This window comes from Felis catus, chromosome A1, assembly GCF_018350175.1.
Source record: "Felis catus isolate Fca126 chromosome A1, F.catus_Fca126_mat1.0, whole genome shotgun sequence".
Classification (NCBI taxonomy): domain Eukaryota; kingdom Metazoa; phylum Chordata; class Mammalia; order Carnivora; family Felidae; genus Felis; species Felis catus.
Genome location: NC_058368.1, coordinates 144,517,114 through 144,542,182, shown reverse-complemented (window position 1 = coordinate 144,542,182; position 25,069 = coordinate 144,517,114). Strand labels below are relative to the sequence as shown.

Genomic DNA, 25,069 nt, shown 5'->3' with positions numbered 1-25,069 from the left:
AACTCTGAGCGATGTTTCAAGTTTTGTTACAATTAAAGGGGAATAATTATGTAGCATATAAAAAACAAGAATGAGAAAAACATTAAGATGAAATAAAGATTTGAAGGTATATATCCATAAAAAAAGTTCTATAACTGTGAAGCTTTTCACATAATGGTCACAAAGCTAAGTAGATGATTTACACAAGCGAATTAACATAATAGAACTCAAAACCTAAAATGACATAAATCAAATACAGTAGACCAGAGTGAGTACCAGTGTCTGTCTAACTGCAAAAGTTGTACACAGGGGCACCTGGGTGGCTCAGTCGGTTAAGCGGCCAACTTCGGCTCAGGTCATGATCTCGCGGTCATGCCCCGCATCAGGCTCTGTGCTGACAGCTCAGAACCTGGAGCCTGCTTTGGATTCTGTGTCTTCCTCTCTCTCTGCCCCTCCCCTGCTCATGCTCTATCTCTCTGTCTCTCAAAAATAAATGAACATTAAAACAATTTTTTTTAAGTTGTACACAGGAATAAGTGACAGTTTAGTAAGAAGATCTGTTGATGGTGTGGATGTTAAACAAGAAAGTAATAATGATAATAAAACAGAAATCTGAGATGTATTTAATTAATAGTCTCACATGTTCCAAAAAATCCTTTCTAAATAAGCACTGAAATCTAAAGCTAAAAGAAATATTTTTAAAATGTCACTTAAAAATACTCCCCATACAGACAACAGAAACCAATTTGACAATAAATTTCATATTTAAAAAAATAAACTAAAAAAAACTACTCCCCTAGGGGCATCTGGGTGGTTCAGTCAAACATCTGACTCTTTTTTTTTAATGTTTGTTTGTTTGTTTGTCTTGAGAGAGAGATAACAAAAGCAGGGGGAGGGGCAAAAAGAGAGGGAGAAAGAAAATCCCAAGCAGGCTCTGTGCTACAAGCACAGAGCCTGATGCTGGACTCGATCTGACAAACCAGGAGATCACAACCCAATCTGAAATCAAGAAGGGACACTCAACCAACTGAGCCACCCAGGCGCCCCAAGCCTCCCACTCTTGATTTCAGCTCAGGTCATGATCAAGCTCCTGAGATCAAGCTCCATGTTACACTCCATGCTAAGCGTGGCATCTGCTTGGGATTCTCTCTCTTCCTCTCCCTCTGCCCCTCCCTGTCTCACATGCATCTGCACACATGTACTCTCTCTCCCAAAAAACTAAATAAACATGAAAAAAATATTCCCCTAAAATATGAAAATAGCACAAAATCAGGAGGTTCTACAGCACTTACTAACCCAACTTAAGAACACTATTGTCTTAATGTCTGGTTTTGACATCCTTTCCACAGATGGTCCATAAGGGGATTCCCAGAACTGGAAAAAAAATCTCAAGCTGAAACTTTTCCAAAGTAGCCATACCTGTATCACTCTGAAAGGCAAGTCTGAGAGCCATTAGAACAGATATACCAAGGTGATTCTCAGCTCAGGGACAGGGGAACAAAGACATCACTACAGGACAGACAACTGATCACCATGCTTTTCCAAAGCCAGAAATGCCCAACATCCTACCTTTTTAATCTTCTTGATATCTGGATCCTCATCCTCTTGATTACTTTGGTAAGGCCTCATTCGTTCCTTGGTTTTATTAAGAGCGATAATCTATAACACAAAATTGGCCCATTTCATGATTTGGGAAATACCAGCTTATAGCCATAACTCACAGGAGGTAATGCCTACAAGGTAGCTTAGGAGGTCCTCAGGAAACTTTTACTTTTTATGCATCCTTCCTTCCACTGGTTCTGAGTCAAGGAAAGAATGAACTTCACACCAAGTCTGTTCAGTTATGTTGCCAACAAAGGTGCTTATAAGAAGCAACTGTGGAAAGTGTGAACTGGGATCTGTGTTAGGAGAAACGTTAGCCCCAAATTTGGCCCTGACTGCCAGTGATGACTAGGCCAAGGCCTTCGGGGGAGCTGAGTGACATACTGCTTGCCAATCTTGCCCAATGGCAGCTGCCTGTAATGCCCTGGGGTCCCCAAATGCAATGACATTCAGCCCAGAGCTCTTGCTTCCCATAATCAGCCTGCAGCCTTCCACACAGGTACACAGAGTACAGCAGGCTCACAGGATTCCTTGGGAAAATGGTAACTGCAAACGGAACTTCAGAGCCCTGGGGTTGACCCAAGACAACCAAGAAAGGTGAAAAGGTAAAAAGGAGTGAAATGATCCAGGACCTCCTTATAGCTCCAACTCAGTTATGTGACCTGTGGGGCAATTCAAAACCAAATGGCTGCCCAAATACACTTAGCAACAAAAATCACTAGCCTACTGCTCAATTGCAGGCTCTTAGAAAGGTAAGAACCTATGCAACCTTACCAGCAAGCATTTGAAAAGTTAAGAATCATAATTGCTTCTTCTGACCTGTCTTTACATTTTGTCACCAGTAACAAATACACACTTCTGCCATTTTCTGGCAGAGAAGTAGGAAAATAAAAGGAGTAGAAAATAAATTATGGCTCCTGCGAAGCGACCACTCAAGATGTACCTGCTACTGACAGTTTGGGGCTGCAAAATCTATATTCAGACTAAAATAGAACATAGTGAAGACAGATAAGCATGCCCAAATAAATATTGGGGAACATTGCTTGGTGCTGAGTTTCTCTTGTGGAGTAAATGCCACTTAGCAGACAAGCATCTGCTCTGGCTTACTGTGGCAAAGAGAGAACACAATAATTTTGTCTTAAATTACAGTGCCTGATATAGTCTTTTAAAATGCAGGTTTGCTAAGTTTTCTGTTGTTGTTTTCACTATATGAGATTTCAGGGTTGAATCGGGAAGTTAACAACACTAATGATACGGTGAACATGGTCTGCAACTCATCACCAGAGAAGCAATCAGATCCCAGGTGGAATCAAGCTTATACTCATGCTCTGGAAACTGGAGGTGATGTACACAGGCAGAAGGAGGTGAAAACCTCTCACAGGATTCAGTGCGTCTTGGAGGAAGGTATAAGGAAACAAAGAGGAAATCATTGTCCAGTGACTGTGAAAGTAACAAGAAAGTTACTTTCCTTGTAACTCAGGGCTGAGGCTCTTAGAACTTACAAATTTCTTGTAACTCAGGCCTGAGGATCCTGAATTGTTCTGTCAATGGGATACAATTAGTAGTAGGTTTCATCTGTCCTATCTGCTCTTTGAAGCTAAGAAAATGCTAATGCACCTCTAGTCAGAAAGAGGGGGGAAATCTTGTTTTCCACATTCCTCTTCAGGTCTTCAGTTATCTACCGCTTCCCACGAGTAGTAAATAACACTCGGGTACACTCGGGTTTCTATATGTGGACAGAGGCACTTGTGAGCATGGGTGGATCCAGGACCACCACTGAGGCTGGAGATACAATGACCATGCTCTGTTCTCACTTGGGACAATCTCACAATTGGGGGGTGCAGGGCCTCTGAAGTTCACCCTCAGAGGGTGGGGGTGGAGATGGAGGGAGACAGGAATTCCAACTTGAGGAAATGCCTTATACTTCAACTCCAATGTGTTTTTCAAAATTCTAGGGGGAAGAAAGTTGAACTCCTCAGAATAGAGAAGCAGTAAAGTCTTCCTGACTTCATTTCTGGTCCTTCCTTAGTTATTGTTTGGGAGTTTAATCTATGACAGATTCACAATTATCATTACTATTATAGTCAATCTAAAAACAGTTACATTTTATAATCAACTTCTGAATATCTGATCAAATGAAGGACATCAGGAGCACAAAATAATTAAAAAGCAGCATATTACTGTGGTATTTTAATGTAGCGTATTTAACTAATTCTAACATAGACTAGATTTATTCTAACACAGATTAGTGGTCTGACATGTACTCGCTGATGGCGAAGGAACCAAGTTTGGGATGAAAATTTTGCCCTGATAGGCCTTATGTAATTTTGAGGAGATGGCAATAAATGCATAACAATGAGGAGGAATCTAGTAACTGGGAAGTACCTCTGATTTAAGTCTTTCAATTTCTGTATCTTGATCTTCAAGTTGATGCCGGAGTTGGTTAGCTGCAATTTTTTCCGTCTCCACGATCTGAACTAGATGAATGTACTTCTGCATTAACACTTCTCTCTCAATCAAAATGTCTGCATAACTTAAGAGAAAATTACACAGTCAATGAGATACTGTTCTACGGCAGTTTCATATAGAACAGCATACAGTATATTTTAGAAAGAAACCATAAATGTAGTTTGATGGCTAACTCTGCTTTATGCAAATATTAACTTTGGGCTTGCATTTGGTATCATTTAACAATATACAATTTGAATCATTTTACATATCCCTTACTAAGCTAAGGGTTCATTTAACTCTACAGAATTTGGATCATTGCCATTTTACATATCCTTCACTAAGAGGTCATTTAATGATAGCTGCCATTAGCAATTTTGCCATGTAAGTCAGAAAAGTGCAAAGGAAATCTATCATTTCATAAAGAAAAAGATGCTTCTCCTTTAAAAAAACTGAAGTCTTGAACTGATGGTACACACTTGGTTCCCAGGGACGATACTCAAAAATATTTCATTAGCTAAGTGTCTAGACAATCAGAACAGGCCTGCCCCCAAGTAGAATGAATGAAGCAACCATCAGAACAGGCACTGGCTGGAATGGACTATGATGACTATACCGGTGACTACCAGCCCTGCTCAGCTCTCTTTAGGATCGTGAGACCATTAACATTTCTTTCACAAATCAACAGGAGCAAAATTTCATTCTAAAAATAAGTGTAGATTCTTGGGCCCTAACACCATCAGCCTCACCTGTTTCCATTTCTTTGGCCAAGTGTGTGGGAAGCCAAAACTCCCTCTTAGATTTTTACTGACTATGCAATTCTGTAGCACCTGGAATTTTGCCTCTAGATCTTGTTGCACTATTTGAGGTGGTAAAAGGTATGTTCTCCATTCATGTAATCTTTCCCAAATGATCTGATAATTGTAATAATTAATAATTACTATTTATTGAGTGCCTCAGATGTCCCATATATATTCTCATTTTATCGCCCCAGCAACCCCAGGAGATAGGCTTTATCATCCCAATTGTACACAAAAAGATTTTAATCTTCACAGAGGTCACACAGCTAGTAAGTGGCAAGGTGGGATCAAATCAACATATGTTTGACCCTAAGCCCATGTTTTGTTTCATTTTTTAATGTTTATTTATTTTGGAGAGAGAGAGAGAGAGAGAGAGAGAGAGAGAGAGAGAGAGAAAGAGAGAGGGACAGTGTGAGTGGGTGAAGGACAAAGAGAGAGGGAGTCACACAATTTGAAGCAGGTTCCAGGCTCCAAGCTGTCAGCATGGAGCCTGATGCAGGGCTCGAACTCACGAACTGTGAGATCATGACCTGTGTGAAGTCGGACGCTTAACCAACTGAGCCACCTAGGTGCCCCGACCCTAAGACCATGTTCTTAACCACAAGCTAAACTGTTTCTCTAATAAGGAATATCACAATGAATATAAACAAGAATGTTGCAGCAGACATGTCCTGAGATACTGCCCAATCTTCTATTCACTTACCTCTTACCTCTTCGTTGAGAACTTGGGTCATAGCAGCCATGTTTTTACCACAAAATCTGCCCTCATGACTACATTACACTGGTCTAAAAAGAGGTAACTGGCCCAAGCTAAACCAACTAGAGTCTTTCTCCTTGGAGTCTGGTACTGTATCTCTTATCTGTTTGCTTGAACTGATATGATATAAACTTGGAAACTCTGGTTACCATTGTCAGGTAGCCGTATTTGTCCATATCATGCCAAACAAAGTGAGTCTGCTGAGAAAGAAAATAAGATGTTCAAGAAAACAGAGATAAGAGAGACAGAAAGGTAACGACTATCTGTGTTCCTGTCAACTTGCTAGTTTCTGGTTCCTGACGCTCATGTTAATTGAATATAATTTTTACTCTTGGGTTCAGTGAGATATTAAAATTTCTGTCTAATAAGTTCTCCGCAACCTCAACTACTTTGAAATAGGTTTGTGTGGGGCACCTGGGTGGCGCAGTCGGTTGGGCGTCCGACTTCAGCCAGGTCACGATCTCGCGGTCCGTGAGTTCGAGCCCCGCGTCGGGCTCTGGGCTGATGGCTCGGAGCCTGGAGCCTGTTTCCGATTCTGTGTCTCCCTCTCTCTCTGCCCCTCCCCCATTCATGCTCTGTCTCTCTCTGTCCCAAAAATAAAAAAAACAAAACAAAAAAAAAACGTTGAAATAGGTTTGTGTTACTTAGAACTAAAAGAGTCTTAAGACAATTCTAAAATCACAATTTTAGTTCAATGATCTCAACATCCTCAGCACTTACATCATGTGTGCTATTAGTGTTAGAAAAAAAACATAGTGTCAGCAATATTTTAAAGTCACTTGTTCTAAGAAATCACCCTAAGAGAGTAGAAAGAAAGGCTGTGTGAGTGGGAGGAGGTTAAAAAAAGAAGAAGAAAAAAAAGAGCAGAGTCTTCAGAGAGATACGCTTTTAGGAACTTTAAAAGGAGAAAACAGTAATAGAACATGAGAAAAGTAGCTATTATAATAAAAATTATGCCCTTTTCATCATTTTTTACTAATTTATTACTAATATATTTATTACAAATTTATTACTAATATATCAAATTGGTATTAGGTAGCAACACAGTATTTTTTTTTCTCTTATAAAAAGTCCAGTCCAGATTGTGTGGATGAATTCATGCAGACTCATTACCCACATCTGTCTCCCTTCACTTCCAAGGCCTCACTGAAGTGCTAGGAAAATTATTTTCTGTTTAAAGAATGAAACCATAACAGCATTATAAAACAGGAAAATACGCCATCAACAGACCAGAAGTTTTAAGAAATTCCATGAAGAGGAAAACCAAGTAGAGTCCGAGTGGTGGGAAATTGAGAGCAGAGGAAACCACACAAGGAGACACCTCGCATAAGCACGCTTCCCACCAAGGTGGCCAGAGCTCCAAAGTTGGAATCAAAACATTCAAAGAAATGGAGTAAGGGGTGATCATTAGAGTCTTTCATTAAACAAGTGCCTTCACAACATCTGCAAGTTAGACTCCTCCTCTTCCCAACTCCCAAAGTAACGAAATAAAAGGCACAACTGGCAGTAGTGACATGCCCTCAAGTCACAGCCCAGGATCTGCTCTCTGTAGGAAAAGGACCACGTCCTAAAGAAAGCTCCAAATGAGGATGCTAGACTCAGAGAGAACAAAGCTTGACTTTACACCAGACATCCACTGTGGACAGAGAACCAGAAAAGGGTCAGCACTAAGAGGGACCAGGAGTGAAATACATGTATTCTTTTTCTATTGTGAATAAATTACCACAAGCTCCCTGGTTCAAAACAATACATGTTTCTTATCTCACAGTATCTGTGCATCAGGGGTCCAGGCTCAGTTTAGCTGGGTCCTCAGCTCAGAGACTGACACGCCTAACACTGAGGTGTCAGTCGAGGTACATTCTCACCTGGAGGCTTGACTAGGGAAGAACCCACTTCCACGTTTATTCAGATTGTTGGGAAATTCATTTTCCTGAAGGTATACAACTCATGCAGCTTGGAGAGCATCTCTGACCCCAGAGATCTCTGACCCCAGTCTCTCCTTGAGGGCTTCCAACTGATTAAGTCAGGCCCACCCAGGAAAATCCCATTTAATTAACTCAAAGCAACAGATTTTTAGGATCATAATTACGTCTGCAAAATCCCTTTTCCTTTGCCACATAATGTAACCTAATCAAGGGGGTGACCACTCGGCATGTTTGTCATTTACTAATGGCTAATAGCAAATCGCAGGTTCCACCTGTACACACTGAAGGGTATTGGAATTACACAAGGGGGAATTCTAGCCAGCCTCCCCAGTGCCTGCCCACATACCTGAAAAGGAAGTCTGTATAAGTGACACAGATGTAAACACAGGCCAGCTACCTATAATAACCCACAAGGTCCTTCATTTAGAAGGAAAGATCACTTGAGACTTGGAAAAACCAACCCCCAAAAGAAAGGCCTCTGCAATTGGCAGTAGTACCTAAGACAGCCCTTAGTGATTCCTTCTTTCTGGTATTCATACCCTATGTAACCCCTTTCTCTTCAGTGTGAGATGGACCGGGGTGACTCACTTCGAAGGATTAGAATATGGCAAAAGTGATAGAACGGCACTTCCAAGATCAGTTTACAAGGAGACTCTGGCTTCCCTCTTGCTTGCCTTCTCTTATTGTCCTCCTGGTTTGTTCTGAGGAAGCCTACACCATGTTAAGAGCTGCTGTATGGAGAGGTCCACACAGACAGACACTGAGAGAGGCCTCTGGCCAATAGCTGATGAGGACAGGACCTGAGGCTTCAATGCAACAACTGATAAGGAAGTGAATCTTGCTAACGAACATGTGAGCAAACTTGGATGTGGATCCTTCCTCTTTGAGCCTTCAGATAAGACCTCCAAATTGTTGCCTTATGAGAGACCTTCAGGCAGAGACGCCCAGTTAATTCCTGACCCACAAACACTGTGGGAGGACAATAAAATGTTTGCTGTTTTAAGCACTGTGGGGTAAGTTGTTAAGCAACAATACATAAATAAATACAGCCCCAAATGAACAAACAGAAAATATAATAAACAAACAGGATAATCCAAACAACAGAGATATATTACCTTCAAGAGATATGGAAGGATCTTAGAGTCATAAGGTAACAAGGGGCTGCTATGGAAAAGAAGGAACTAGGTAACAAGAAGAGTTCTTGGAAACAAAAAATGATTATTAAAATTTCACAGGTCAATGAATGCGCTAAATGATAAAGCAGACACGATTGAAAACTAAGCTAGGTGGCTGGAGACATAAAGAACACTGAACAAGAACAACAAAAAGAAAAACACAAAGAGATTGGAAATAGGGAAGAAAACCTGAGCAAAAATGAGTATAGATCCAAGAGATCTAATATCTACCTTATGGGAGTTCCAGAATGGGAAAAAACAGAGATTGTGATGGGGAAGAAATAAGCAAGAAATGGAAGAAAACTTCCCTGAACTGAACACAGCACAGTTCAAAGAGAAAGCATAATCTAAATGCCAGACAGGATAAATGAAAAAATTTCATACCCTGATATATCCTGGTAAAATATCAGAGCTCTAAGGATAGGGAACAATTATAAAAGCCTCCAAAGAGAAATCACAATTTATCTAAAGAAAGCAAGAATCAAAATGACATGCTTGTCATCAGTAACCTGGGACACTAGATCACAGTAGAGAACTGAAGAAAAAGTCTGAACCCAAATTCCCACACCCAGGCAAGTGCCAGTTCAAGACAGAAGCCGTTTACTAACGATCACATTTACTAGCGGAGAAAAATTATGAGGAGGCTTTCCAACCAAACAAAACAGAATACAAAGACAAGAGTTAACATGGAATGCAAGAATACAAGCCCGCAGAAGTAATAAAAAAAAAATGCTAGAAAGAAATTAAAATATTCTCCTTCAAAAAGCAAGGATTCAAGTGCATGATTATATTTCGTTCTCCGTGGTATCAAACACCAGTCTTAATACTTTGGAAAATATTTATAAAACCATGGTTTTTTATTTTGTTTTCTCTCATTGGTTTTTTATTTTGAGAATCAACAGAGGCTTAATTAAATTTAGGAACAGAAGGTAAATGTTTAAAAGTTTATAAATAGAGAGTAAATAATAAAGTAATAAAACCTCAGTTTGTGGAAAGAAGAGAACAATAAAGAAAGACACATTAAATGTCTTAATTTACTTACCTTTCATAGCAGAGACTCATTACACGCTTCTCAAAGTTGATAAAGAGAGTTAATTATATTATTTTAAGACATAAACAACCAATTTAAAAGTCAAGAATATGTAAGTAGCAAAAACTGAGGGGACAAAGGGAGAGTAGGTAAATGGTTTTGCAAGGGTGTTAAATTCTTCATCTTTATAGTGGGGAACCAATAGTAGGGCCCAAAGTCATTAAATCAAGAAGTTAAGGACATCATGGAATATAATATGTGAATAATTAATAGTGAGAGAGAAAAGGACGTACTTAAAGAGTAAAAATTGTTTATCAAATTTGGTCAAGAGTTTGGGACACCTGGGTGGCTCAGTCAGTTGAGCATCGACTCCTGATTTCGGCTCAGGTCATGATCCCAGGGTCATGGGACTGAGCCCCATGTTGGGCTCTGCACTGACTATGGAGCCTGCTCGAGATTCTCTCTCTCTCTCTCTCTCTCTCTCTCTCTCTCTCTCTCTGTCTCTCTCTCTCTCTCTTCCTCTGTCCCTCTCCCCCACTGGCATGCTCTCTCTCTCAAATTAAAAAAAAATTGGTCAAGAGCTTCAGGAATGATAATATTCCGTACCGGCAAAGATAAGACAAAAGGGGTACTCTGTACCAGAGCGAGACAGTCTAGGAGACAACAACACAACAAGTATCAAGACAGCTTAAAATGTCATCCTTTGTCATAGTCGTTTCAAGTATAATAATCTAACCCAAGGAAAATAAACAGTGACTTGCACAAAGATGTATAAAAAAACAAGATTTTCATTCATTAAAACAAATATAATAAAACCGAATCTAAATATAGATGCATATAATATGAAAGTGATGAAACAATGGAATGATACAAGCCATTTAAAGTCATATTTTAAAAAATGGTTAACATAATGGAACGTACTCAAGACCCACTAATAAATTAACAAAAAAACCCAGAAGATTAAAGTAAATATAATTTGTACATGCACATGTGTTAGAGCAATGGCAGGTGATTTTTAATTACTTTTGTGCTTTTCTGTATTTTGCAACATCTCTACAATATTAAGTGGCAAAAAGAAAATACGTAAATCCTAATGGCAGTTATTTACTCTGTGAGGTGGGCTTCTGTAACATGTAGTAGTTTCTTTATGTGTTCCTGTGACTCCAAATTCACTCTTCAGTATGTACTGAATGTTGTTATATACCCCAAAACTGTTCAAAGCATTGGAGACAGGAGTAAACAAAATAGGAAGAAAAAAAAATCTGTGCCCTCATGGAATTTACATTGTAGTAGGGAGCAAGAGACAATAAAATAAATTTTTAAAATATATAGTATGTTACGTGATGATTAGTACTTAAATGAAAAAGCAGGGCCAGGGGAGTAGGATAGGAAGTGGGGGAGACGGGGGTTATAATGTTAACCAGGCTGTGAGACAGGGTCTCCCTGAGAAGATGTTATTGGAGTCATGACCTGAAGCTGTGAGCCATGTGGCTAGCTGGTTGGAAAAGCATTCCCGTTAGAGGGAATATCACGTGTGAAAGCTCCGTAGTGGGAACAGGCCTGGGCTGCCTGAGGAGCTGAGGAGCCTGAGGAGAGTGGCTGGTTTACTGGAGGGGAGTAAGATGAGAGGCAGACGAGGGAACAGGATTCTAAACCATGCAAAGCCCTGTGGACCCACATAAAGTCTCAGGTTTTCAACATGAATGAGATTCAGAGCTTTGATTGGAGGCATGGCAAGATCTGACATTCGAACAGGATCACACTGGCTGCAGTAATGGGAAAAGACAGAGGTGGGGGGTGGAGTGCGAGGACAGAAAAAGGAAGACCAGTTGGAGGCTCCACAATAATCTAGGCACAGATATTAAAGATTAGCTCAGCACCTGACATGGGGCCTGGCACAAAACAGGCATTCACATAAAGGTCATTGCTAAATGAAAAATAGTTACCTAAGATAATTTACTCTGCACGTTGTATTTTTCTTCACATAATAATTTTCATTTTTCATAATTCTCAAGTCATTCAATTTATTTAATTGGTTCTCTCTAGTTCACTACTCTTACTGGTGTGTCTACTTCACTTTATACCACAGGGCTTTCCTTATATATGCCACTAGTAAGTGGATTGTGCAAATCAACTGGAAATGCTTCCTTTGATGTAGGAATTTTCAGAGCAGTGGTATTTCTATTTTACTGTATCTCCAATGTATCTTCTATCTGATTAAATTTTCCAGTTGCTCAAGTTTAAGAATTTCTGCCTGATCTATTTATTATTTGTGATTGTTTTTAATTTCGTGTGTGTGTTGTTTAGTTTAACTTCCACCAGGGGAGAAAATAGTCTCTTCGCTGCCAAGTGAAATAATAAAATTAAGCCATATAAATCAACATGATGAAAGCCAAATTCATGTGTCCAGTACTAACAGATGGCAAGTCTGAGGTATATATAGGAGAGTAAAATATTCATGTGTAATATGTATAATCAAAACCAAAACACCACTATTCCATATGGGAGAAAAGGAAGCATTCCAATAGAATCCTAAAGAGTCCAGAGAAGTACAGCATAACAGCATAGGCCTTAATTATTTTTATAGAAGAGTAAAAATTATATTAGCTTCACAAGAAATGGTTAGATGAGCCAGACCCTCATCCTACTTACTTTGATTGAAGACTTATTTGCTAATGAGATAGATAGATAGATAGATAGATAGATAGATATGCTAATGAGATATGTATAATGAGAACTGTAATAAAACCCAAACTAAAAACTCATAGGTGACTGAAGAAAAACTTGCACCAGCTCCAGGATTATGATCAATTTTACTGAGAAAACTCTTTCGAATCAGCATTTTTCATATCAGGGGGAGCATGATGTCTTTGGGAATTGGGAAAAACCAGTCCTGGATGACGGCAGTACAGTTCCCATCTAGACAGTATTTGTGCACTGACAGCAGCAGGCTTATCTACACAAGACTGTGCCTCCACAGATTTACTCACGGGCACTTCAGCATTGCTATTATCCACTTTTTCTGGCTTTCAAATTCTCTTACATCAATGGTTCTACTCCACTGGTTAATCAGTATTTGTTAGCTGTCACATTAGGGTAAGTTTCTAACCCTGTATCACCCCCAACAATCTTCTCTCTCTCTACTGATAGATAGGCTCTTTTCTCCTCAGCTTGCCTCCTTTACAATGAATGGAAACACAAGCATCTCCATTAGAAGAGGTTAAAAAGAGGAATAAAATTTAAAGACTAAAACTCCCTGTTCTAAATATTGCTCCTTCTTTCAGTTCACAGTTAGTAGTTCATTATTTAAACATTTGACTAACTATGGGGCATATGGAAAGTTGTCAATAATCCTTTCCAAAACACAATCTAATATAAAAAAACAAGCAAAATATTGCTATAAGGAAATATAACAGAAAGTCAATAGTGGTAAAATCATCATTTTGGGGCAGAGAAATTTTAAGGAACATTTATTTCTAAAAAAAATATATTTTATAGTGCTCTATTATAAAACTGAAGAAAATTGTATTGATGACTCTTTCTTAACACTGATGCTTTTATTTCTTTACAAATAAATGTGCAGAATAGTATTGGTAGAATTCTCTTTATGATCACAAAAAATTCTTTAGCAAGAGCATATATCTAACTATATTCAATAAACCCAAATGGATTAAAGGAGTTTATAAATTCTCATATTCAATTTCCACTACAAGGACTCCAAATAAAATAGCAATGGAAACAAGTGTTGGTGAGGATGTGGAGAAATTAGAACTCTCATAAATTGCTAGCTAGTGGAAATATAAAATGGTGCGGCCACTATGGAAAACAGTTTGTTGGTTCCTCAGAAAGTTAAACATAGAGTTAACATATGACTTAATAACTCAACTCCTGGGGCGCCTGGGTGGCTCAGTCGGTTAAGCGGCCGACTTTGGCTCAGGTCATGATCTCGCGGTCCGTGAGTTCGAGCCCCGCGTCGGGCTCTGTGCTGACAGCTCAGAGCCTGGAGCCTGTTTCAGATTCTGTGTCTCCCTCTCACTGACCCTCCCCCGTTCATTCTCTGTCTCAAAAATAAATAAACGTTAAAAAAATTTAAAAAAAATAATAAAAAATAACTCAACTCCTATGTACACCCAAGAGAATTCAAAACATGTCCACAAAAATGTGTACACAAATATTCACAGCAGCATTGTATAATAGCAAAAAGCAAAAACAATCCAAATGTTCATCAACCAATGAATGGGTAAACAAAATGTGGTACACTCATACAATGGAATAGTATTCCACCACAGAAAGAGCAGAGGATTCATTATGCTATTACAACACGGATGAACTCTGATAACATTATAAGTAAAAGAAGCCAAACACAAAAGGCTTGTATGATTCCATTTATACAAAATGTCCACAATGGGCAAATCCACAGATACAGAAAGTAGATCAGTAGTTAGCTAGGGCTAGGGAAAGCAGGAAATAGGGAGTGAATACTAACAGATATTGGGGTTTTGAGGGGTGTTGAAAATGTTCCAGAATCAGAGAGTGGTGATGGTTACACAGCCTTGTGAATATACTAAAATCCATTAAGTTGTATGCTTTAAAATGGTAGGTTTTATGGCATATGAATTATATTTCAGTTTTTCAAGTATTTTTTTAAAGCAATGGAACAACCTCCCCACCAAAAGCAATATTTGCACTGTGTCATAATTCAAAACTCTGTCAAAAAATAAGTACAGGGCAAAAAAAAAATCGTGCAAGGGAATTTAGAACAAATACAAACAGATATTTTTTTCATACAAAAAGCTCATAAACAAACTGATAAGAAAAACACCAAGAGAAAAAACAAGCATTGGACATGAGATGCCAATTCATATAGGAAACATAAACAAATATTAACAATGGCAAAAAATAGTCAATTTCACCAATAATCAAGGAAATTATCATTACACCAAGATACCATTTTTTACCCATTAATATAATACAAATTTTTCAAAAAAATGATTCCAGCTTTTTCATGTCTTAGCAGAGGGAGATTAAATTGGTACCCACATTTCTGAAAAGCAATTTGCACTGTGCCAGAAGCAGGAGATAAGAGGTGAGCAACAGATTTGTGTTGAAGGAATTCAGACTGACAGAGAGCAACAGACATAAACAAATCAATACAGTAATTTCGAAGGTACTTTAAAAGAAATAAAGGGTTGCAGTAGGGGCCCAAAGAAGGGAATGGTCAGTCCTTTCTACAGGGGAAGAAAGTGGCCCAGGGAGGGTAATGCAGATGAATGAGAGCTGAGTCTCTCTGTTTAAAACTTTCTATACTAAGAAGTCAATTGAATGTAATAACCAAAATTACTAATATGAAACCTGGAGTTCCACCAGGCACGTATGTTCTTTTCAGAAAGGCACTCTGGTCCCCTGTGGAGGATGGATTAGGAGGCAAACTTAGAAGAGAGACAGGCGAGGTGGCTGAGCAGTAAGCCAGGCAACCACTGTCGGCACAGGAATAGAGACCAGATGTTCTAGGATTCAAATCCACATCTGGCTGAATGGACATGAGCAGTGAGGGCAGAGGGTATAGGATGGCATCCTGCTGGCTTGAGTGACTGAGTACATGTGTACAGGGGACTATACTCTGGTAGGAAGAAGGGGAGGTGGAAAAAAATTTGAGTTTAGCACCCAGGGGGAGGGGGTATACAGTTAGGTCAATATAGAAAGATGGTCCTACACATACTAGAGGCAATACATCTTCCTAATTCAGTACGTAGGTTTCAGAGTTAGCCTGACCTAGATTTGAGGATCAGCTCTGCCACTTAGTAGACTGGTGATCTTTGGGATGTTATTTCATCCTCTAAGACCTCAGACTCAATGGAGATAGAACCACCGATTTCATGGGCCGTTGTGACTGTTCAGTGAGAAGAGAACATGGAGCACTTAGCACGGTACCCAGCATTAACGAAAGCATGGGGAAAGGGTGACTCCATCCACCTGGGGGAAGCCTTGGCAGTGGATGACTGGTGAGGAGAGAAAGGAACAAGGGCACAGAGCAGTGACATTAAAGAAAGGGACAGAACACAGGGGACAATGAAAGAGGAGAAGAAATGATTAAAGGAGTAGAAGAATCAGGAGCAATGTCCTAGAAGCAAAAGGAAAGAGAATTTCAAGGTCTCTACATAATGATGTTTAAAAAAAAAAAAAAAACCTCTTCAGAAGGCATCTGGGTGGTTCAATTTGTTAAGCACCCAACTTCAGCTCAGGTCATGATCTTGCCGTTGTTCATGAGTTCCAGCACTTGCATCGGGCTCTGTGCTGTCAGTACGGAGCCTACTTCAGATCCTCTGTCTCCCCCTCTCTGCCCCTCTCCTGCTCACACTCTCAAAAATAAATAAACATTAAAAAACTAATAAAATAAAATAAAAAACAACCTCCAAATTAGTGTGAAAGGAAGGTTGAGAATAATATGAATAGTCAGTAAAAGAGTATGTAATATTACCTATCTTATCTATTTATCTAACAGATATGCAAATGTATGAAAACACTAAGCAGGAGACTGTTACCAGTAAATACCTTTGAGGAATAAGTGAGCTTGGGGAATGTGGGGAGGGGAAGGAGGAGCATATGAATGGAATAACTTTTTACTCTCTCTACTTTTCATTGTTTGCATTCTTTTTCTTTCTTTCTTTCTTGCTTGCTTGCTTGCTTGCTTGCTTTCTTGCTTTCTTTCTTGCTTTCCTTTCCTTTCCTTTCCTTCTTTCTTTTTTTTTTTTTAGAGAGGTTGCATTTATGTACTGTTTGTGTAATTAAAAAATAAATATTACTGGAAAGTTGAAGTTATATAAGGAAAGAAAAGCTTTGGAAAGACGCTGTCGACTCAGGTAACAACAGTTTCTGTGTGGTGGGGACAGAAACCCATCACAAAGGGCTGGAAAAGGAGCAGGAGCTGCGTGAGGAAAGAGAACAACCCAAGTATTTCTTCAGGAAGCCTGTCTATGCAGCAAGAGACGGCAGCTGGAGGAGGATGCGGGGCCAAGGGAGGGATTTTAATTTCTTGTTTCAAGGTGGGAGAGATTCAAAGAGAATCTAAGAATACAGGAAAAAAGCCAGATGGAATGTATAAGAAAGGGAATAACGGATGGAGCAAGGGAATCAGAGGGAAGAGGCTCAAGGCAGAAATTTGCCTTGAAGCAGCACTAGTTCTTGGGGCAGCCAAGAGCCTGTTGGGGGGGCGCCCCCTGCAGGCGGGCTGGGGTTCATGTGCAGACAGACAGAGCGCCTGTTCTACTGCAAGCTCCTGGTGCCGTGCAAACAAACTGAAGAAAAAACACTATGAAGAATAGGAAAGAGAACCAGCAGGTGAAAGTATTAACCAAAGGCTGAAAATAAAGAAATTCAAGCCCAACTTTTCCCTGTAGAAAACAGTTTCTACCATCTCATCAAGTGAAATCTTTCATAGTTTGCAGACACATTATCCCTTTTCTCTCTTTCTTTGCAGGTTCTAAGAAAGTGCTGACGTCTCTTTCATCATGTACAATCTTGAGGCAAAGGCCTGACAAAACTTCTTATTAAAAATATATATATATCAAATGAACAAAATCCGTATCTTCAGCTTTAAAGTAGCAATAGTAGTGATAGTCTTATTATTACAAGAAGAATACAAAATATAGCTTTAGGCTATGACATCACTGTCCATTTCTGATTTTCTAGTCCTGTCAGTTGACCGTGATACACAAAGCGTTTTTAGCTTTGTTCTGATTTGTGAAGGATTTCTCCCTGCACATATATTATATAAAGAGCTGATTTTATGGGGATGATATGATACACACAGTGGCCTTTAGTGTGGGGATAGATTTTATAATATACACTTCACTCTAAATTATGCCTCCATCCAATTAAAAGGATGAGGTTACAGGCACTAGGTGTCTGGAGCAGTTACCATGATGGCTTGTGTGTGTATGTGTGTGTGGTTGTGTATGCTGTGTGGTGTGTGTGTGTGTGTGTGTGTGTGTGTGTGTGTGTGTGGTGTATGTTGTGGGGGAGGGGGAACAGATTGATAGAGGGGGAAAGAGAGAGAACAAACAACAGGCTGCCTGAGGCACATGTCATCAAAAGGACTACAGATAAAAACAGACCCAAGAGGCTGGATTAGAGCTTTCTTTAGTGGACAAAAGGATAAGACTTAACTGAAAGATTTAACTGGAGGATTAAGTCTCTATGCTCGTCAAGTTCAGGACTGACAGGATGAGGGAACTGGTTCTGTCAAACCCTTGCCAAACTAAATCTGACATGAGCTTTATAGAATGGAAGCACACACTGAATTCCTCTTCCCTTGCAAATGCCCTCCCCACTGAAAAAAGCCTAAGATCCACCTGCCATATGCACACACCAAGAGGAGGGAAGACTGTCAAGATGGGGGTTTGAGCAGAGTTTCAGTTAAAAAATTAGAAAGCAGGGGAAAGGTACGGTGGGACAGTCTCAACCACTGAAAGCATAAGCCATACGTTTGCAGGGAGGAATAAAGGAAAAGCTGTGCACATCCTGTGGCTCACTGTACCAGGCGCAATATTCTCCACCTCTCCAACTTTTCAAAAGTCTTCCTCTAACCCCAGCTTTGGTAGAAACCCAAAGCCAGCTTTCCCCTCAGGACATACCTTACTTCTCCAGTAGCTTCGGATACTCATTTTCTCATATCTTCCCTAGCAAGGGCAAGGAGACCCCTCAGAATCACACGGCTCCTCACTGCCCCTTCCAGGCAATCAAACCCTCCAATTCCCCTCAGAGGCCCCTCCTGACCAGTGCTCACCATCTTGGCCCCACAAACCCGCTTTCATCCATCATTTCTTCTCCCAGTAAGTGACACTATCCATGCTAGGGCCCTGAGAGATGTGTTAGATATCATCCTGGTCTAATACTGCCCACATCCAGGTGGTCACAAAGTCCTCTGAAGTCATCCCCCACCCCATCTCTGGAATACTTTCTAGCTCTCTCTTCTTAACTGTCATATACCAGGTCCTTCAGGTCTTATGCTTAGACCAGCATGGGGAGAGCTTTGGTATCTCTGCACACCTAGATCCTCTTCCAGACCATAGCTACCTTCTACCTGCCGAGACTTCGCTTGGTCCATGTTCCAGCGGATAAAAAGTGGAGACACAGTGCTGTGGATGTTGTCTTTTCAGTCAGTGAGCCCTAAGGACCCGCAATTACCTGGGTCAATGTTTTTGACCATCCTAATGTCAACGACTAAACCAACCACGATAGACAGATACGGCCAAGAAGACAACAACAACAAAAATCAGATTATTAGTAAGGTGCAAAATTCCATACCCAACTAGCAAACCACTTATGGAATAAACATAGACTTCACTGCTGTTAAAATGCTCTGGCCTCAGCTCATCCAGACAAAAACATGACTGAGTCTTGCTAGCAGCTTCCCATGAACTGGTGCCAATAATATGTGATGGAATGATATTTTAAATGTGCCAGTGTTCTAGAAAGTAATATTGGCCAACTTCAAAAAAAAAAAAACCGTAAAACAAGTTTTCTGGACCACATCAGAGCTTCAGAATGAGAATGTAATTTCCAAAAAGATTTTTCCTTGGGCCAGATCTAAGGGAGAAAACATGCAATTCAACATCCCAGAAAAGGACCCAAAGATCCCCTGAAGGCAAACTGGAGCAAGTAGATTCATCTCGGAGGTACAACAAGCCAGCAGCAAGAATGTGATATCTGTGGCACACAAGGACAGCATGCCCAAGCCAGTTCTGAAAAGACATCCCAGTAAAACAGCAGAGACCAGGAAAAGGGCTCTGAGCAGTCCCTGTTTCTATGTAGTGTCTGCAGGGAGCTCAAAAAAAAATTAGTCTCAGGCTAAAATAGCCATCAGTTAGTCAAAAGCTCAGACTTTTAAAAAGAGGGATTAAAAAAAACCGTAATTATTGAGCATTTTCTATTAAAAAGGCAGTGGCACCAAATTAACGCTCTAAAGGTGAAATATTTAGTCATCCAATCAGTTGTTTAATTAGCACAATGCCAAGCAAAACTGGCTGACAAATTCCTTCTCTGAATCAGCTTCATTTACTTTCTGGCTCTGCACATGTATGAACAGTCAGAATGAATTTCACAAATCCAAGTTCACACCAAAATCTCAACTTAATGAAACTTAAATGAAAAAGCTGTTATCCTCCCCATTTATAAAACAGAAAATGTAAGAAGCATGTCAATGCAAAAAGTCAAATGCACGAACTCAAGTATAAAGCAGTCTGATTAAAAAGAAATCATCAAAGAACCCAGTCCTGGGCCTCAAATCAAAGGAAAAGCAAATCTAATGGACCAAAAAGGCAGAACATTTTTAAAAAAATCAATTATTAACTAAATCTTCAAATCCACAAGAGAATTCTTATCATTCGGTCTCCTAAATCACCAAAGTGATTTCTAAAGTCTACGTTTCTGACAAGATCACACGAGCCCTGGTTTCGATCATATGTCAATCAACACCAAATACTGACCCACTTCCACGTATATGACAAAGTTCCCATAGCATAGAAAAATAGTGATTTAAAAATGATTTAAAATGGGGCGCCTGGGTGGCTCAGTCGGTTCAGTGTCCGACTTTGGCTCAGGTCACGACCTCATGGCTTGTGAGTTCGAGCCCCGCGTCAGGCTCTGGGCTGATAGCTCAGAGCCTGGAGCCTGTTTCGGATTCTGTGTCTCCCTCTCTCTGCCCCTACCCTGTTCACACTCTGTCTCTGTCTCTCTCAAAATTAAATAAAACATTTTTAAAAAAATGATTTAAAATAATTTTAAAAATTAGATTTAAAATCTAACCATTTTTGAAGGAATCCATACTCTGTATTTGGTCCAACATGGTATTTGCTCAGCAACCACAGAGGCATTCTAGGCTACTACGAGTATCTGGCTTTTCTGGAGTTGAAAAAAAAAGGGGGGGGGGCAAATACACACGTTTTAACTTATTTATATCATTTTAATTCCCAGGTAGGAGAGAACAGAAGCAGTCACAGAGATTGTGTCCAGAAATAACCCAAGCTCTACCTTGCCAACCTGATACTTAGTTCACCTTTGAAGACCCAGCCTTCTTTCTACAGCAAGTCACTGTACTGTAGAGCACAGTCTGGAGCAAAACCCTCAGACAGAAACAATGAGAGAAAAGACAGCCGAACAGTGTGCCAGGATCACGATGTGGGCAAGCTATCCCCAGGGCCCGCTTGGTGAGCAGCATTTGGTCACCAACCCTGGGCATCTCAGAGAAGTATTCTGAAGAGGAGGGAAGAAAAGGGACTGAAATATTTTGCAAATAACATCTTCTACTCTCAACCCTAACCTCATACTAATCTACCTTCATCTGTGAACAGAGAAAGAGAAAAAGAAATAGAAGAGGGGAAGAGTAAAGAGAGAAGGAGACGATAATAAAGACAGTTACAATAGAAAACACTGGTAAAAGGTTCTGGAGTCAGACTGATGTGTGGGAAGCTCAGCTCTGCAGCGTAACAACTTCATTTTACATGTTGGCCAATCTGCTTAATAATCATGCATCTTTGTTTTCTCATCTACAAAGTAGGGCTAATAATACCCTGCTGGGTAGTTGTGAGGAATAAACAAAGTATGTAAAGCACTTAGCATGCCGCCTGCCACAGAGGAGGTAGGTGGTTAATATAAAGAAGCTTAAGAAAGAAGAGGAGTGGGAGGGGATGAGACGGAGAGAACTTTCAGAGAGAAAATCTCAAGGGTTAAAGAAGCATCGAAACCCAGAACAAATACCTCATCTTCTTTATAATCAATCTGAAAATATTTCTTGGTCACCTACCACATAATTAGCACCGCGCTTCATTCAGAAATGAAGCATCCTCCTCCTTACTCTCCAGGTGCACACAATCCAGCTCAAGAAACAGAAATCACACGTGCAAAATATGTAAAAAAACAAAAACCCACCTCTATTGTGCTCAATTGTTAGATATTCGACGTGTATTACTGCAAGCACCGCAGCCATGTGGAGAAGGGGCCTATGAGGGCAACTTGTCCGGGGAGTTTCAGGGTCAGGGGTGGTTAGAGGCAGGAACGGGCACTTCCGAGAAGCAGGGGGCATGTCAGGGGAAGGAAAAGAAGATGTGCCCCAGCTGGAATTTTGCACCTAAAACACCAGGAATATGAGTAGGCAGTTGGGGGGTGACGAAAGACTGGACGAGGGATGAGACAGGCAGGAAAGCAGACAGCATGGGAGCCAGCTAAAGCAAAAGCGGACTGGACTTCAGAAATGAAGATGAAAAATAAAAGAGAAGGATCTGCCTGAGTCTCTTTCAGATTTCTCGTTCTTGTTTGAGGCTGAGTGCATTCTTTCTTCCTGATATTTCTTAGGAGGAAACAAAATCATACTCTTCTATCTCCCTAGATAAAGTCAGCATCACCCTTCTTGATACCTAGGCTGCCCAGGGCAGAGTTTATAAATGTGGGCTTGGTGGAGTCCATATCCGGGCTCTGCCACTTACCAACTGTGTGACCTGAGGCAAGCAAACTAACCGGCTGGGCCTTACTTCCCTTCTCTGTAAAAGAGGGGTAATTATAATATCCCACTCTCAGATTGTTGAGCGGATAAGCAATTCAATACGTTTAGTAAATTGCCTTACTTGAGAAGCACTTAGAAGAGTGCCTGGCACACAGGAACAATCCACAAAAGTAACCTGATATTATTATTGTTACATCTATTACCTTCCATCTTTGGCCAGAATATAGCCGTAGAAAGCACAAAGAAGCATCTCGCATGTTACTAAGGAGTAGGTACCAAGGGGAAACCCATCTTGGAATTTCAAGTTCTTCCAAAACTACAGCCAACAGTGAAAACCCCAAGGCAAGACACCCAGTCAATCCAGTGTCACACAGAGGATGTGAGCCCATACCTGGCTTGATGAATGGCCTCCATCCACTCTTTACCATCCTGCTCCTCCTCACAGCGCAACTCCAGGGGTTTCTGACCTTCATGGCCAAAAAGAACGGTAAAGTAATACTAGAGAGAAAAACAAACAAAGTTTAGTTTTATTTTTCAAGCCTGACCGCATAATACACTATTTTCCTACAAAGGGTGTATGTGTAAAAAATGCATCAGCTTTGTGTAAATCATATTTCAAAATGTAATATCACTCCCAGTCCACTTGGCAATGAGTTTGCACCTAGAAGATACAATAGGTTGCATCTTAACGCCCTTCAGTAAGAGTCAACCCGCAACTCCTCACTCGATATAGATATTTGATAAGGCTACAAGGTATTTGATAAGGCTACACATATGCAGGATTAAAACTCCTTGCTGACATTTCTAAACCTAATAAAGGATATCTAACCAAAACCTTACTACAAACATCTTACCTATTGGTGTGCTACTGCAAGCAACCTTTCTGAAATCAAAAATAAGAAAAAGATGGCAGTTATCACTACTTACATTTGCTAATTCTCTCTGGTGGGCAATATAGAAAAATAAAGGAAAAAAGGCACAAGAAATGGAAAGCAAGGGAAAAACTCATTTTTCACAGTTGATATAATTGTCTATATTAAAAATTAATTGAAGAAGACATCCAGAGGGCTAACAGACACATGAAAAGATGCTCAACATCACACATCATCAGAGAAATACAAATCAAAACCGTATTGAGATATCACCTTAAACATGTCAAAATGGCTAAAATTAACAACACAAGAAAAAACAGATGTTGGCGTGGATGTGGAGAAAGGGAAATGTTCTTGCACTGCTGGTGGGAATGCAAACTGGTGCAGCCACTCTGGAGAACAGTATGGAGGTTCCTCAAGAAACTAAAAATAGAATTACTCTATGATATAGCAATTTCACTACTAGGTATTTACCCAAAAGATACAAAAATGCAGATTTGAAGGGACACATGCACCCAAATGTTAATAGCAGCATTATTAACAACAGTAGCCAAACTATGGAGAGAGCCAAAATGTGCATCAATTGATGAATGGATAAAGATGATACACACACACACACACACACACACACACACACACACACACACACACAATGGAATATTACTCAGCCATCAAAAAGAATGAAATCTTGCCATTTGCAATGACATGGATGGGGCAAGAATGTATTATGCTAAGCGAAATAAGTCAGGCAGAGAAAGACAAATACCATATGATTTCACTCATATGTGGAATTTAAGAAAACAAGCATATGAACATACGGGAAGGAGAGGGGGAGAGAAGAGAGGGAAACAAGACACAAGAGACTCATAATGACAGAGAACAAACTAGGTTGATGGATGGAGGTGGGTGGGAGGTAGGTTATATGGGTGACGAGTACTAAGGAGGGCACCTGTTGTGATGAGCACTGGATGTTAAGTGATGAATCACTGAATTCTACTCCTGAACCCAATATTGCACTGTATGTTAACTAAAATTAAAATTAAAAAAAAATGAAGAAAAAAAGAAACAATACAGATGAGCATATGGGAAGGCGGAAAGAGAGAGAGGAGGAAACACACCATAAGAGACTCTTAAAGATAGAGAACTGTGGGTTGATAAAAAAAAAATTCATTGAAAAACTACTAGAATAAGACCACCAAACAAAATTGCTGGGGATAAAATCAATATACAGCACTTTGGTATAATATCAACAAACACAAAACTTAATTTTGAAAACAAAGCATTTGTAATAACAAATACAAATAGGACTAAATCCAAGAAAATATGTTTATCATCTCTAAGAAGTCAACTAATCTATAGTTTCAATGCATTCCAATAAAAATATCAATAGTTTTTATTTTTGGTGGAATTTGAATCTGAGATCTGAGCCAGGGGAGAAGCTTTCACTTTAAGCCAGGCTAATTGAGGCTGGATGTATTAATTACCAAACTGAGACTGTCTGGAAAGGAAATGTGACTAGATAGCTTTTTATTATATGAGAATATTCAGAAAATACACTGGACCCACCAGGATGTCATGATGGGGCAAAAAAAGAACCAGCCCCACAGAGCTGCTCTAAGGGAGAACCAAAGCCAAACACAGAGTTCTTCCTGTTGTCCCACCTTCCCATCTACTCCCAAAGTTTTGTTCATTCAGTGTGACACTTAGGTACTCATTTTCTTCAAATGAATTAAAAGCCTTCAGGACAATAATCCTAGAAATAAGAATTTCCAGCACAAGCGGAAAAAAAGAGAGAGGCAAACCAAGAAATAATCTCTTCACTATAGTGAACAAACTGATGGTTACCAGAGGGTTGGTGAGTCGGGGTATGGGTGAAACAGGTGATGGGGATTAAGAAGTGCACTTGTGATGAGCACCGGGTAATGTATGCAAGTGTTGAGTCACTATATTGTACACGTGAAACTAATATATACATAGTATAT

General features: G+C 39.9%; 1 protein-coding gene across 4 annotated transcripts in view; it reads right to left on the bottom strand.

The window, feature by feature from the left end:
- Nucleotides 1-25,069, bottom strand: part of RASGRF2 (Ras protein specific guanine nucleotide releasing factor 2) — a 240,714-nt gene that overhangs the window by 143,854 nt on the left and 71,791 nt on the right. For all 4 annotated transcript variants that reach the window (XM_023257887.2, XM_023257899.2, XM_023257908.2 and 1 more), the window contains exons 2-4: nt 22,607-22,713; nt 3,967-4,114; nt 1,549-1,638 (exon numbers count right to left, since the gene is read on the bottom strand). In XM_023257887.2, coding sequence (XP_023113655.1) covers nt 1,549-1,638; nt 3,967-4,114; nt 22,607-22,713 — 345 coding nt within the window. The remainder of the gene's footprint in view (nt 1-1,548; nt 1,639-3,966; nt 4,115-22,606; nt 22,714-25,069) is intronic.